The sequence below is a fragment of the Ips typographus genome, linkage group LG4, assembly GCF_016097725.1.
Source record: "Ips typographus isolate SLU linkage group LG4, UJ_Ityp_2.0, whole genome shotgun sequence".
Lineage (NCBI taxonomy): Eukaryota > Metazoa > Arthropoda > Insecta > Coleoptera > Curculionidae > Ips > Ips typographus.
Window position 1 is genome coordinate 10,666,215 of NC_138425.1, and position 15,646 is coordinate 10,681,860.

At 32.5% G+C, this 15,646-nt stretch overlaps 1 protein-coding gene and 1 pseudogene across 13 annotated transcripts in view; one reads left to right on the forward strand and one right to left on the reverse strand.

Annotated features, from left to right (window-relative positions):
* The window catches only part of Stacl (SH3 and cysteine-rich domain-containing protein), a 52,141-nt gene extending 39,507 nt beyond the window's left edge, over positions 1–12,634 (reverse strand). For 12 of the 13 annotated variants that reach the window (XM_081978860.1, XM_081978867.1, XM_081978866.1 and 9 more), the window contains exons 1-2: positions 6,576–6,717; positions 3,925–4,097 (exon numbers count right to left, since the gene is read on the reverse strand). In XM_081978860.1, coding sequence (XP_081834986.1) covers positions 3,925–4,024 — 100 coding nt within the window. In that variant the 5' untranslated portion in view covers positions 4,025–4,097; positions 6,576–6,717. Of the gene's footprint in view, positions 1–3,924; positions 4,098–6,575; positions 6,718–12,485 lie in introns of those variants that run through there. The other variant, XM_081978858.1, reaches the window with a different exon arrangement.
* Positions 10,515–11,114, forward strand: LOC145727790 (coiled-coil domain-containing protein 124 pseudogene; annotated as a pseudogene).
* Positions 12,635–15,646: the final 3,012 nt, after the last annotated feature.

Here is a 15,646-nt window from a genome sequence, read left to right on the forward strand (position 1 = left end):
CAACAGCAGCTCTGGATGCATTTTGTTGGAAATTATTGTATTATTTGTCTGTTTGTAGTTTTAATGTAAGAAGATTTGCAGGAGAAAACTTTGATAAAAACAATTTTTTGTAATTGTATCGAAATTAAACTCCCTTTCACATAATCGATTTCTCGAAATAGCAATATTATTTGTCTGTATTTAAGCTGTCATTTGCATGATGAATTATGTAAGACACAAGACATAATAATCCGCATTTTTTCATTAGTCACAGAAACACTAGAGACAAGGTTTTTGCTTATTCTGTCGTACAAAACGCAAGAAAATTGTCATGGAACTGACAGTTTTATTTTCAGAATTACTACTAGTCTAAAATTCACTAAACAAGAATTGGACATGTGCTCCAATTTTCTACTAGAATTATGTGCAAACAAATGACAATTTTAGTTAAAAAACTAAATATATTTAATGCATTTATATTAATCTGATATCATCATATAAAATGCCTAGCTTCTTTCTATTTGCATATGGGTTTTACGAAAATTTTCGAGGTAAATCCACTTCCCTGCAGTAAAACCCAGAGTTTAAATAATGGAAAAACAATTTTCCTCGTTCATTCATTAAAACAATTATTTCCAACAATTTGGTATTCATTGCCGATTAAACTGATTATGCATTTAACCTCACATTAGCATATAAATTAATTCTAGTTTGATTCCTGTAAATTAGCTAAAAAGTCCCGTAAATATTTTGTGACTAAACCGTACTTTAACAAATAAAATTGAATAAAGGTTCAGTTTAATTATAATGAGAAGCACCTACTCTATTCTTACTGCCTACGACAAACGAATAAGTATTATCGTATGTACCAAGGATGTTAATGAATTTTGCTAATTTTAATTTAGGTAACCTCAAAGAAATTTGCAAATTGTCTTGTAAACAATCTTCCTCTATCCCTTTGTGAGGCTTCTTGTTTGTTTTCCACGAAAGCAAACGATTTTATTGTACAAATTGCGTTGAGATCATAATATACTCCGCATATGCTGTGTTGTAAATTCAAAACTAGATATTCCCGGAAATATCGCCTTACTATGAAATGTATGCTTGATATCCACAAATTGCGTTCTATATTCAAGTGCAATTGTTTCGCAAATAACAAATTTTACGTAGGTTTTATGAAACTTTGTTTTCTCAAGGAAACATCTGGATTTTTCGTCTTGAAACCACCACATACATTCAAAATGTGGTATTTATTTTTGTATATCTGCATTGTTTTATGGTTTTAGTTCCAACTTTTCCAGCGTATTTGTAAAGTCTAATTTAAATTCGCTTTACTTAATAAACAATGAGCTTTTTTTAGTTAAGAAAGTCTCTAAAGTGCATTAGACAAATCCTTTTTGCAGTGCTTTTAATGTCTTAAATTACGTTTTACTTCTAAATTGAAATGAGGTTTATTTTAAAGTTTTCGAGCGTAGTTTTTAGATGGTGCTAGACGTTTTATTACATTTAAACAACATTTGTAAATTAATGTAAAAGGTTTAGTAGAGATGATTTAAGTAGTTGGTTGTTTTATAGACAAATTAACAATGAACAGTACTGCCATAAAAAATCATTTACATTATGGTTTAAAATTGATAGAGTTAATTTTTGTGGGAATTATTACATATGTGTACTTATAGATAATCTGAAAACGTACTTGTTAGTCTGATAAATAACATGGCAAACGAATTATGTTCGAAGTGTTAATTATGACTAAACATCGGTTTGCTCTATTTTCATTATTATTTGAGCTGCACTCGAGTGTTTCCCACCAAAGTTTAATCAAGTCATAACTTGTATTAGTTATATTGAATAATGTTTTGACGCTTTTGCACTTTGTACTATTAGTTCAGTTAGTTCATTATCCAGGAGACCAACAACAAATTGTAACTTGATTTAAAGACTGTCGGTTAACCCGACCTGGACTTTCCTTAATCCTGAGTTACAGATACGTTCTTAGTGAACTTTGTAACGTAATTCAAAGTTTCTACGGTTTCACGCAACATTAAAGCGTCTAGTTCACTTTCCTAGTGTGATGCAAATTTCTGTTCCATTGAACTTTACTGTAATTGGCTTTTACCTTAGAGCTTATTCAGAAATGACCACTTTGATATAAGACAATACGGTTGTAATTATAAAAACTATAAAACACCTCATTATCACGTATCACAACCACGCAGTACCCAATTATTATTGGAGGCAAGAACTTGAAATCCTATTGACGTTGCTCCACATATGGTAATTGATTTTTGACTCAATAAAAGCCATACAGCTGGGACGGATATTATTTGCTGTAGATTTTATTGCTGATTTTATGATCCATAAATGGAATGACGGTTGTTTTATGACCTCTATACAATAATCTCCAGAAACCACATTTATTAGTAGCGCTTGTTGACAAACCTCTGAATATCCTAATAGTTACACACTAAAAAATCGCTCAATGAAAATCAGAATATTTCATTGAAAGCATTATAGATTAAACAAGAATGATCTGACCAATTAAACAACACTGATGTAACATACATTTTGTTAGCCATACTGCACGACGTAATCTGGCAATTAACTAATGTTAATGCTAAATCGGGCAATTGCCTGATTACGATGGTAGTTAATCAAACTGTTATTGAAAATTTACCCTCTAATACATTAATTTCTCATTCTTCCTCTCTCTCTGAAATATTTTAGTGTAACCCGAGTTTCCTGTAAATTATCATCATTAAACCTTTGGCAAATAATCTGTCTCACCATCTATTCTAGTGCCATTAATTTTTGGTTAGATGTAGATCCTTTGCTCTTCGAATGGAGTTTTCTCTAATTTATAAAATGGATTTTATCGAACCGATCGCTGGTAAATTAGGCACGATCTTTATACTTTCAATCGTTGACATTTCGAAATTAAATTTACGTTGGGACAATTGGAAGCGGATTTATTTTAGGGAGCAGTCCATATTCCACATTGATCATTATTAAAAGCAAATTTATTTGTACAGATGTAATTGTCTTTTGTGTTATAATCCAGCTTTACACTGAAGTTTTTTTAAATTAGTTTTAATATGGTGTCCATTTATCCTGGAAAATTTATGAGCAGATTAAATCAATGGTGATAATTAATTTAATGTCTATCCCTGTTCGAAAATGGGCAGTGCTTTTTTGATTTCCTCAGTAAAGTATTACTTTCTGGTGCACAAAATTATAATAATCATTCACATTGTGAACTCCTAGAGCAAGTTATCAAAGACACAAATATGCTCTTATATAGTAATTGTATTAAACGTGGGTTCGTTAAGTCTTTGACCTAGACAAATTCTAATTTTCTGCTCTACCATCTAATGGAAATTTCAGTCATCCGTTCCATAGGGAAATACGCGGGGAAAGTAACGTAGCATCGGTGAACACGGGATAAGGCGGGATGTTCATCTTTGAGGGTAATTTCCTTCAAATGGCATTTACGAAGAATATTATATTGCTATTTAATACACAGACATTCCATCTTTGTCTATTATGTTTGCTTTAGAATAGGTTTGTTTAAACATAACATTTAGCATTATATCTACCTGATAATACCTGTGTGATTTTTTTACTATTCACAATATATAGAGAAAATCGATTTTGGGTCCGGCTAAAAGGTTTCGCGTTACCTTTACATTCTCGACTTACCTCTAAACCCTAAAAGCCTTTGCACATTTCTGTATTAAATGTGACGGTTGAGATAGCTTGAAACTTCACATATGTTTTCATAAAACCGCTACAAAATACGGATTCCCGAGTATCTATATTATTTGGGCCAACATATTCATGTATAAAGTTTTATAGTAGCGAGACGATTTTCCTGTTTAAAATTTCTTTGCTAAATTATTAGTGTTTGGTACTAATCCAATAAAAGAAACACATAAAACTACTTACCGGTTTTGACCAGCTTAAAAGTGACGGCATTGTGGGATTTTAGATGTTCGTTGTACGAGGGATGGATCAAATCCTTAAGGGCCGATTCGTTAGAAGCCATGCCCAGTTGGAGTTTTATACCCGCTCTTTACGACGAAGGGCGCCTTTGGTTTTGAAGGCGTCGCCTTTTCGATCTGTCGAAACAAAACGATTCAAATTACAACAATAACAAATTTAAATTTACAGCTTTCCTTCACCAAAAGTCATTGTTTACGTGGTATTAAGCATCAAACACGTAATGTAAAATCTATTTGGAGAGTATACAAAAAGAATCGCACTCGTAAATCTTGGGCAATGATATTTTATAACCTGGTTGGCACAGACAATTTGGCTTGACCGTATTTTTGGATATGGGCTATTTTTATTTGGATAAATCATCATTCATTTAATAAGCAATTTTTTAAACTGTCGTTGAACTCGAAAAGTTATTAAGTAAAAGGAATGTCAAATAATCATTAGTCATTTTAAGGTCAAAACCAGTACAGAGTGTCTGAAAATCTCAACCTTAGGTTCATTGTGCTGCTCTACTATAAAAACGGTATATTTTAGAGAGGTTAGAAATAAAATTTAATTCTGTAGTGTCCATTTCTATTCATATTTTTCCTTTGCATTTCAAAAGAGAATAAATTTTGTTTGCTGACTTTAGAATTGTTCGAGAGGTTTCTTTAACGAGACGCTTGAAAATGGAGTCAAACCATTCAAGTGGACGGAAAATCTATTATTGTTAAACAAAGGAATAGTTTTATTCAACATGTTCACTTCTTTGCATATTTGATTTTATGCAGGATGGAACAGTTTGCATAAACTAACATTCTTCTGAATAGAGACGAACTGTTTGTTTGTTTTTTAAGTTTAAATTCATGGTTACATCATTTTCTTATTCTTACGGATTTGTATGGTTTCTAGCTTTATAATATCTCTAAATATTTGTAGAGCACTTGTGCTTAACAGGTAGTTTGTCCATTATTCCTTAAACTTAAAAATACTACGTTTTCTTAGTTTTTATAGACATTGTTGGTGTCTTTATGGTAAGCATTTTTCTACCTAAAGACATAAAATACAATTTTGCTTATCAGTTTCAATTCTTTTTTTTAATTTAGGTGTTTTTAGGGACTTTTTATATAGCAATATCTCAAAAACGTAATATGTTATGAAACACTCTAATTTAGTGTACAGCCCGTATACAGAGTGTTTCAAATTTTTACGTAAACAAATCGTGTATTCTGCATCAAAAAATAACTAAATACAGTTTGCTGTATAAACTTTATTCTAAAAATGCTTCGTTAAATAAATGAAAATGTTAAAGTTTCTTTTACTGTCTTGTGCATACTTCGTACAGTTTTTCAGATTTGGACTATACGTATCTTATCATGCCATGTATCATTGGATTTAACACTCTGTATTAACGAAGCATTTTTGGAATACTGTTTATTTAGCAAACTAGTTATATTAAGTATTTATACGTAAATTAAACGCTATTTGCAAAGTTAAAACGTGAAACACTCTGTATAGTATAAATAACGGCGTTACAGTTCTTTTAGTTGTGAAGAAATTCAAAAAAAGTCTCGTTGAAATAATTTTTAGGAATAATATTTGAATCAAGTGTAGTCACAGGAGTTCAAATCAACTCTATAATCCCTAAACAAAACAGAAAAAGCAAAGAAAAATATTTTCTGAAGGATTCTAAGGGCATTTTTTGAATTGCAATATCTCAAAAACATAACGGCTGTAATATTTCATAGAATTTTTCGTACTTCTTGATGAGAAGGAAAGGGTTTGAATAAAGGTTTTACAAACTTAGGTCTAAATATAAAAACAATGTCTTCTTAAAAATTACTGTTTTGTGATATAAGTTGCTGAGCATTTTGCAAAGATCAAGCAGTTTTAGAGATTAGTAAGTAATCTTTCAAAATATTGAATTAATAAATACTAGTAGCATTGGTAGAGTGTGTACAGTGTGTGAAAATACAGTAGTAAATTAACGGAACTAAAAAAATGTTCATAATTTATTTACATATTCAGTCTATCCAGAAGTTAAATGCATCTTGGAATAATGCTTTGCAAAAATAAATTTCTGTAGTAATTATCCATTCATTAACAAAAATTGGTTTAAAAAAGGGTACTACTACTTTAAAATGTACATAAGCAGCCTTCTTTTTCTTCTTGTCCTCCCAATTTCAAGAAGATTGATAAAACTAAACAGCTTTATCAAACATTCAAATTTCAATAGTTTTAATACACTTAAACAATATGAACAACTGTTATGTATTTAAAAGCGCAATCAATTCAAAATTTGAAACTGTATACTATTTAACATAGTGGTCAAAGTTGGATCATGTTTTGTTTCTTTAACAGGTGTTCTGACACTGTTTCTGAAGAGAACTCTTTGGTATATCTCCAAAACGTTTGCAGCTAGAATAAATCAACAAAAACACGCTATTGTAAAACGTTAATGTCGCAGATCAAAAAAAAATCAAACTTTCGAATAACGAAGCCAAACTTATGCACAATCATACGGTAAGTCCGGGGAAAAACGTTAGTAATGCCAAGAATATTATTACATTAGTAGTTAGTAGTAGTAAAAATAGCCACTCTCATAATAGAACCTTCACCTGATGTGTGTTTTTGTCCCGTGCTGGGCGGCCTTGGAATGTCTTCGAATTGTGTTTCGTGTACCAAATTCGAATGTAAACCTTCTTGACTTAAGTAAGGCGTTCGATCGCGACCGAGATTTTTTGGAGACGGCGTTTTCCGGAAGAAACTTAACACTGGCGATTTTTCACGAGCGATATCGCGATCACTGGATCCTAAAGGTTGAGCACGATCATCCGTCCACTTTTCACGACTTACAGCTAAGTAATCCGAAAAAGACAACTTTCTTTCCAGCCCTGGTTTCGGTTTGGTGATCTTCTTTTCCTTTTTTCGTTCAGGACGAGCTGGCTGACATTCTGGAGTTTTGCTTCGTCTCAAATTTAACCTGAAAGAACTGGATCGGAAGCGGGATACTGGTTCGGGACTGGGTTCCACCAAGTTTTTTTCCCTACTGGTGGATAAAGGATAAAATGCTGCTTCAGCAGTCAAACTGTTTGAAGTTGACGCTTTTCTGCTTAAATCTTTCGTTTTTATATCTCTTTGAATTTGACTTTGTGATCTTTTAAGAATTCCAGTATGGTTAGGTAGGGGTGATGAGTTCTTCTCTGGTCTTGTGGTGGATTTGGAAGATGAAGAACTGTGTTTACTAGATCTTTTGCTGCTTTGCTCTTCGAGTTTACTAGTTTTTGACGAAGATGATGATCTTTTGCCTATGGAAGTTTTGTCTTGGTGACCGTTTAACCCCACTTCTAGTGGTGATTTTTCTCTAGGTGGTAGTGTAGTGATTGGTTCTCCAGATATGTTGCAGAACTTTTTAAAAGCTTCAGAAGGTGGAGTGACAATTCCTGATTGGTCTTTGTGTCCAACCGAGTATCTGACTCTACTGCTGGACTGTTGAGGCTCACTTTTTGAACTACTCCTCCGTAACAAACTAAAATTCAACCGTAACGACCTCTTTTTCGGTTTACTAGTAGTTTGCTGTTCATTTAATTCAATTTGTTTACTGGTGGAGGGTTGATTTTTGCCCGATTGACCCTCAATGATTGGAGATTTTGATTTTTCTTCTAACTCACTTGTAGTACCGTTTGTAGCTAATTCTAGATCTCTTGCAGTTCTTTCAGGGGATAGAGAATTGGTTCGAATTGGAGAATTTGAACTTTCTGGTGTGGAATTTGGGGGTACGACAATAAGGCGACCATACGACAGATATACTACCTCATCTGCCGGAAATATGACATACATGCTCTGGTGGAATGCCACATGGCGATGTTGCGTACGACACTGTCTTTCGCAATAAAAGTCTCATGCGTACCGATTTCTTTCTAAATTTTACATTAGAACTGAGATTCGGTTTATTAAAAGAGTGTTTGTTATCCTAGCGAAGATCAGGGTGAATTCCTACCTGCAAAGTAGAGAAGATATAGAAGAGTTAGGCGATTAGTAAGAAATAATTTAATGATTATTATTTCAAAGCATCAAAAGATTCTCTCGTTGTAGCGAATAGAAAGCCAAACGGTTTATTATCTGAATTGATTGGCACATAAAATTTGGGTTTGTTTACTTAAAGAGCACGAGTTAGTAAATATTGCACGCTTCGAAATGACAGATTTGAATAAATAAATCACGTGCGATTTTACGTCTAAACATTGATTTAAATATACCCCGTCTTGTACTATATTTTCTATTTGTTATTTTATTCATTATGTACGCACGTTTTGTTTCCCCGCTGTTAGCTTTTAATACCAAAATGTGTGACACTGTGGAAAATATATTTATTTTAAAAGTAATTAATATCTCATCTTCTTCTAGATAAATCAGCTATTTTTCTCTCTAATTTGTTTATTTTTTGCGACCGATCCTAGAGAGCTTTAAAAATATATCTGCCAGTGAAAGATTAGACGACGCTTTGAGCTTCGCTTATAAAAAAGTGATTGATTGATATTAAGTGTCGTAAATATTCTTCATTTTTTTAGCATAATACCCTAGAACGCTTGACGATCCCTCAACAACGCTTTTCTATGTATAAAAAAAAGCTCGCATAAATATGCAAGTTGCTTCGTGTTTCAATCCGACACGTAGCAGTTGGGTATAGAATGTAGTAGAGTCTAAAATATGTCGATTTTCTGTGTTTTATATTGTTAGAAATATTATGGAATAAAATGTAACACTATCAGTGACGTAAATATGTCAATAAAGAGCTTATAGTTTGGGGGCTTTTTTATTTTTTCTCGTTATTTAAAAAATTTAACAAAAATAGATATTACCGCATTTTGTACTGTAATGAAGCAGTAAAAGTTTTTATACAAAACTCAAAAACAAATGACAATACATCTTTTCTGAAAACGTCATCAATTTCTTCGTAAAACATTTTAACATGCTTTAAAACTAAAAGACTAAAATGCAGTGTTGCATAATTTCTTATTTTTTGAGAAAACAGGAAAAGATAATCCAATTTGAAAACTAGGTACGAGTTTGTCATAAAATTCTCTTAAACTTTCTCCATTTAACCGAACCTGTACTTGTGTAAAAAAAACAGAATCTCCATACATGCATCACCCTGTACACAGGCCATAAATAATACCTTGCAAAAACGATGGGAAAATTTTTAATCTCCAATTAATTGATTGGTTTGAATCTAGCTTGAAAAATGTTTTTTATTTTCAAGTGTTTATGCAGATATAACGGTTATCTTACGAAATCTCCATGTAGCGGATTGAGCACGTGTGGATCCTGTGCACGTGCCTAATCATGCAAAATATTCCCTATTTATCAAAATAATGAAGTTATATTTAGAACATTAAAACGTCAACTATTTATTTAAGGCATTGTGAGGATTTCTTGCTGAAAAAACAAACAAACAAACCTTTAAAATGCACTTTGTTTTAATAGTATCCAATGCAGCGCATCCTAGCAGACAACTGGATATGGTTATACTAGTTTGGTAAATAAGGCTAAAATACATTTTTTTATTTAGTAAAAGTCTACGAATAAACACTTTCGCTTCTGAAAACATGAAAATAAATAAAACTGAAGTCAACAAAATTGAACAAGACAAATCGAATTAAGTGCGCGGTTTAAATCATTTATTAGGACGGTTAATGTAGTTTTTGAATCGTGTCGACGTTCGCAAAACATGTGAATCACCTTTCGAAAAATTGGAAATAATAATTAAAGAACCGGATAGCAACGTTCTTTGGGATCAATCCAAAAAGTCGCTGACTCCACTCTATTTTAATTGAATAGGTGCTCCTAGGGGAGCTTTATTAAAATACGGCAAATCCTTGAAAGAAAATTCTGAACGACGTTTCGTGCGGTAAAAATTTAAACCGAAATAAAAAAAAACTGATTTTCAATAAGGTACTTAAAAGAGAAGAAAAAATTAGTTCAAAATTGCCTTGATTCGTTAAGTAACGGTTTTATGACACGTTTACCCAGTGAAAGGTCTATTTTTAACGTGTTTGGGTCCAAGTGTCTAAATTAGCGTACGAGACCGCTATTTTTACAATCAAACATTATGTGGGTATAGAAAAAGGCTTGTCAAAAATTTGCTTTCAATATAAAATATGACTTTAGGAATTGTACGAATGTTGCTGTAGGCCAGTAATCGCCGGTTTGCTAGCTTGTGCCAATTGATTTTAAAAAAAATTAAATTTAGTCCAGTGAAGGTAAAAGAGAGCCTGGAGCTAAGGAAAGTCAATCAACAAAAAAGGCAGATGAAAGAAGGACACGTTTAACCCTTAAGAAACCTGGATGGAGTAAGTCCTTTGATAGACCAAGTTTTCCTACTACTGCTACTAACCACCAACTCATGAAGAATCAAGTATTTGGCAAAAATCATCATAATATCCTTCACAGAATGACAACTGGGGTTATAAACCAGTATGACATGTTTATTTTAAGTTAGTCTGACACATAAAACTAAATTTTTATATAAAACTAGAACTATTAATCCATTAAAAATGCCGAAGAAATTTATAGGGTCAAACACCAAATCGACGGCAGCTAAAGAAAGGAAATCCTTAGCAAAGGAGGAGTCTGATATGAAGAAAAAGCTGGAAAAAGAAGAATCAGAATGGCTAGACAAATGCAAAAAAGTCGAGAAAAAACTTGAACGACGTGAAGCTAAAATGGAGAAACGTGAGGAGTATTTAAACAGAAAGAAACAGTTAAAAGCTTTACTTAAATCAGAATCAGAAACTTTGCACAAAACCAGTAAATCAAATGAAGTAAAAAAAATAACAAAATTTGCTGTTAACCGCAATTTTGAGCTAAACAAACCAATAAAAACCAAACAAGTTAATGCAACAGATTCATTGATTGAAAATGTGAACAGACTGACTCTGGGTGAAGAAATTGCAAGAACAATCGATGCAGCTCTATCTCTATTAGGCAACAACTCTGTCCCCGATAAACATCCGGAAAAACGACTAAAAGCTGCACACAAAGCATACGAGGAAACACGAATCAAAGAACTGCGACAAGAAAACCCAGCATTGAAACAAACCCAGTTAAAGGAAATGGTCTTCAAGGAATGGCTGAGAATGCAACCAAAACTGTAAACTTGTCAGTTAAAATATTCAATAAAATTATTAAAACCGATTAAAAAGAATAACACATTTTTATGACCTAGTTTAAAACCAGTGCCATAACGAAAACAATTAATAAAATCATGAAAAGTAGTTAACACGTTATAACCAGCAGCGTTTTACGATTGAAAACCAATTTATGGTTTGCCGCACGTTACAAATGTTTACAATATTTTTGGCGGATTTGCAGGTTAGTTAGCGGAAGTTCATATTTCAGTTTATTTTTTTAAATAGGATATGAGTTTTTGTAAAGCTTACTCAATCAGTGATTTTTTGAAATAGGTTAATTTCCAATTTAACTTCCTGTCAATTTAAATCGTTTAGCTCAGTTCCCTTTTCAAAACTATTAGGTAAATATTTTTAAATCAAACCTTCAAACTAGAAAATGGGAACGAAAAGCGGCTGTGTTTGATGTCCTTTGCCAACAAGGTAAACGTAAATATTTGCTTTAAGTCAATTAGAAATCGCTTAAATCTGGATACTGTTTCGAGTAGTTTAACTCTTTTAATAATGTTCTAATATTCCATGTGTTTCCTGTTAAAATCCATTGTTAACAGGTTTGGAATGTTTCTATAAATTTTAAATTGTTGGATTCAACAAAAAATGCCACGGTTATTGCGATATTCTGCTAGATTAATTAATTGGAGTTGGATATAAGATACATCACTGTTGTATTGGGTTGAGTAGGTTATGATTACTAAGTTACTCAAAGGGTTACTTGTGTATTACCAGTCAGACATTAAAACATTTTTCGTTTGTAAAATGTTCTTGAAAATGAATAGATCCACCAAAGTTTTCCACAGCACTAAACAAATATTTTACGGGCTTATAACCTCTCAAATGACTTTGAAACCACTAAGTAAACTTCACCTTCAATAAACCAATTTAACGCAAGTAAAATTATAAATACGTTGCAATTGCGTAAATAATAAACCGCTTGCTAGTTAAATATGACCAGATCTAATAGAGTTGGGTTCATCTGGAAACTAAAGTTATTGTTTAGACAGTAACTAAAAACTTTATTCATAGAGTCAAATAAAATGAGAATTTTAAATTTATTTTCACTTTAGAGTCAGTTTTATTAGACTATTTTATGTCATTGTTAACGATGTCTCGAAGGTTGTCACTGATTATTTTAAGCTGGAGTAATAAAGTTTTTGTTTTATTACATAACGTGATTACTTTTTTGGTGGTTGAACTTTATTCTAAATTTTACTTTATGATTTGTAGTTTTTTTTTTGAGATTCAGTTTAAAAAATGGTGGATTAACATAACGTTTACGTGTTCGAATCGTCGTAATTACTGGCGAAAAATGAGAACCTAACGTCAGAAAGTTTTTCCTACCTAAGGCATGTCGCAAAATTCAAATTTAAACTCACTAACTCGCGTTGGCGTCATATGCGTCCGACGCCACGTATTTATTTCGGTTGGTAGCCCGCGCTATACTAAGCGTCGCGACGCTCTACCTGTTCAACGGAACAGATCGCGCAAGCTTGTTGTTTTTTTGCGTCAAATTCAACGCATTTTTCCGTTGTTTAAATATGCATTTTCAATTGTGTGGTCTGTGTTTTTAATGCGGGGTTTTCCTCGTATTAGTTTTATTACCAATAGATTTACAAAACGTAAATTATACGGGCAATGAAAAGTTGCTGTTTGGCTACGCTGAATGCAAACATACATATACAAGGTGGTTTAGCTAAAAAAAAGTACAAATACAAATAATTTCAGTTCGTCAAGTTAATTAAATAGTTACACCCAGATTTTCGTCACGTAAAAAACTACAAAGGACGTATTCAAGAAAATTTAATGAATTTAATTCAAAAGCACCAAAATACAATAAAACAATGACTTACTTCACAACTCTAAAACTGAGTTTCTAAAAATAATATTTTTTTCTAAGAATGATAAACATCATTAGCATTTTCATCAAAACATCCTTTACCGTAATCTTCAAAATCTCAACTTAAGCATCCTAACAATCTGATTAGTATATTTCCTGATCCTGGAAAGTTTATGACCCCAAAAACTTTTTTAAACTTAAGCTGAAAGGTAGAGGGATTATTAATCACTGAAGTTTCTGTGCCAAACAAATTACGTATTAACGATCAGTCAATATTAAAATTCACTCCAGAAATAAAATATTTCAATTTGAATTGACATATTCAATTCTATAAATTAAATGTTATTTTATAAAAGGTGAGATTATTCTATTTCTACAAAGTGTTCTATTTACGTTAATATTCCCTCTATTTGTGTACGAATGTACGTCACAACAACCAGATTAAAAAGGAAAGGAATAGAGGTAAGGTTTATTAAAATTTCCGCTGCACAAAAGGATTTTGCTGTTTAGTTTACATAAAATTTCAATTAAATGTATCAAGGCAGAATTTGCTCGAAATTTATATTTATCCCTAAAATTTACGAAAATGTGGTCCCATTCTGATCCGATTTATGTAAGTAAACTTTAGACCCTTTTGGATTAAACTTATACGGTTAACCACTCATGGGTTAGTTTATTATGAGTAGAAGCTCGTTATGTCAAATACCATACTTTTTACTGATTTTTACAAAAATAAGCTCACAGAGATTCTACAGTGCTGTTACCAGTTTAATTAACAAAATTCTTTAGAGGTTCAAAATCACCAAATAAAAACTAGAGTTCCTAGACTTCAAGATGAAGTAAAAATACGATTATCCGATTTCTCTAAGCAAAATCCACTTGGTTAAGTTTGCTATGCATAATTCACATCCAAATAGGAAAGGTAAAGTTTATTGCTTCGAAGTTAAACAATGCTATAGAGCACTAGTCCGGTTGTCAAACTCCTAAGGGGATTTGTTAAGTGTAATTATGAGCTGTTGAACCAAAATGAAGCCGTAGAATTCGCTAAATTGAAACAGCAGAAACTACTACAGTAGAAAACCAATAGAAATTACTTTTTTTTAATTCTCACAGAAATAAGAGGAAGAAGGGTTAAAAGTTGCTACAAACTGGAAATAAAAGCCAGTAAATTTTCTAGAGGGTCGATGACATGGCAACGTCTGCATCATAGAATAGAATTTCATTATTTAGAAGCAAGAAAAGCGGAAGCTGGATACATCGCATGAACTTGTGATATATGAAGACACTTTAGTATGAAAAAAGTGTATAGAACTAGTTAACACCGAAAAACATGCATTAGCTTAAAAGTTGTCTGACACTATGATTCCATCACGTAAATAAGTTAAATCCCAAAAACTTTGCGGATTCGGTTAAGGACTTTTAGCTGGATTTATGCTCTTCCTATTCATCTTTGTTATCTCATGCAAATCCTTTGATATTTACCATACTTATGTTCCAAGACTTTTGCCTTTGTCAAAGATTTGTCACAGTATCAACTATCATCAATGAAACATTTTCAAAGGACTGACTAGACCAATAAACCTAAATTGGCAAGCCCTTACACTGTGAGTTTCGCCCGAATTAGCTTTGGATAAGGGTGAAAATTCGTTGACCGAAATGAAATTACACAGATATACTGGGGTGGCTTGCATTTACAGTGCCTTTAATAGGAGGAAAGTTCATTGAGGACCAAGTCCTATCAGGGAGTAAAGGGTATGAATAAGAACAGAAACTAGAATTCTAATTTTGTCTAAAGGTGAAACAACAGGCTCGACACTTTATTAATGGTTAACTTGCCACTACATTTTGATTGGCATTTTGTAACTATAATTATGAGCCCAAAAAGACTCAATAAAACACAGAGATGTATGTTTACAAGGAATTATCCAGATGGAAAAAGTACATAACTTGATATTTCATGGAAATCTCGGTCACTAATTTAATTTCAAAAGTAACAGAGATTGATGAAGTTACACATGAACTTTTCATTACATTTTCAAAGATTTTACTCCAGAAATCCATAACTGCCATTCAAGAGCCATCTGTTTGAGTTTTACTGCAACAACTTATTTAAGCTGTGCGGATCAGCAAATCGATATTGTACGAAAGGAAGGAAATGACAAACAGTCTTCTCCACAATACTTTTATTATGACCTTAGATGGTAAGGTCTGCTCGACAAGTTTCGGTCATATAAATGACCATCTTCAGGAGCTCAAATCAGTCGACCAATGTGACTACTGTCTTTTTACAAGGGGAGAGACAGAGAGACCCATGTTATGACGAAATAGTGAAATTAACAAAGTTAAATAGGTGAACAAAGCTCATTATGGAGAAAAATAACTATAGCACATTAAATCAAAAAATTAATTAAAATTAAACATAAACTTAAAACTAGACCCATTTAGGGCTGGGTGAGACCCTAGGGGGGAAAAAAAGAGCTTAACACTTGTGCACCATCCACCGAAAAGGCGATGAAACAGACATCAAACATTTTTCGGTGGATGGTGCACAAGTGTTAAGCTCTTTTTTTCCCCCCTAGGGTCTCACCCAGCCCTAAATGGGTCTAGTTTTAAGTTTATGTTTAATTTTAATTAATTTTTTGATTTAATGTGCTATAGTTATTTT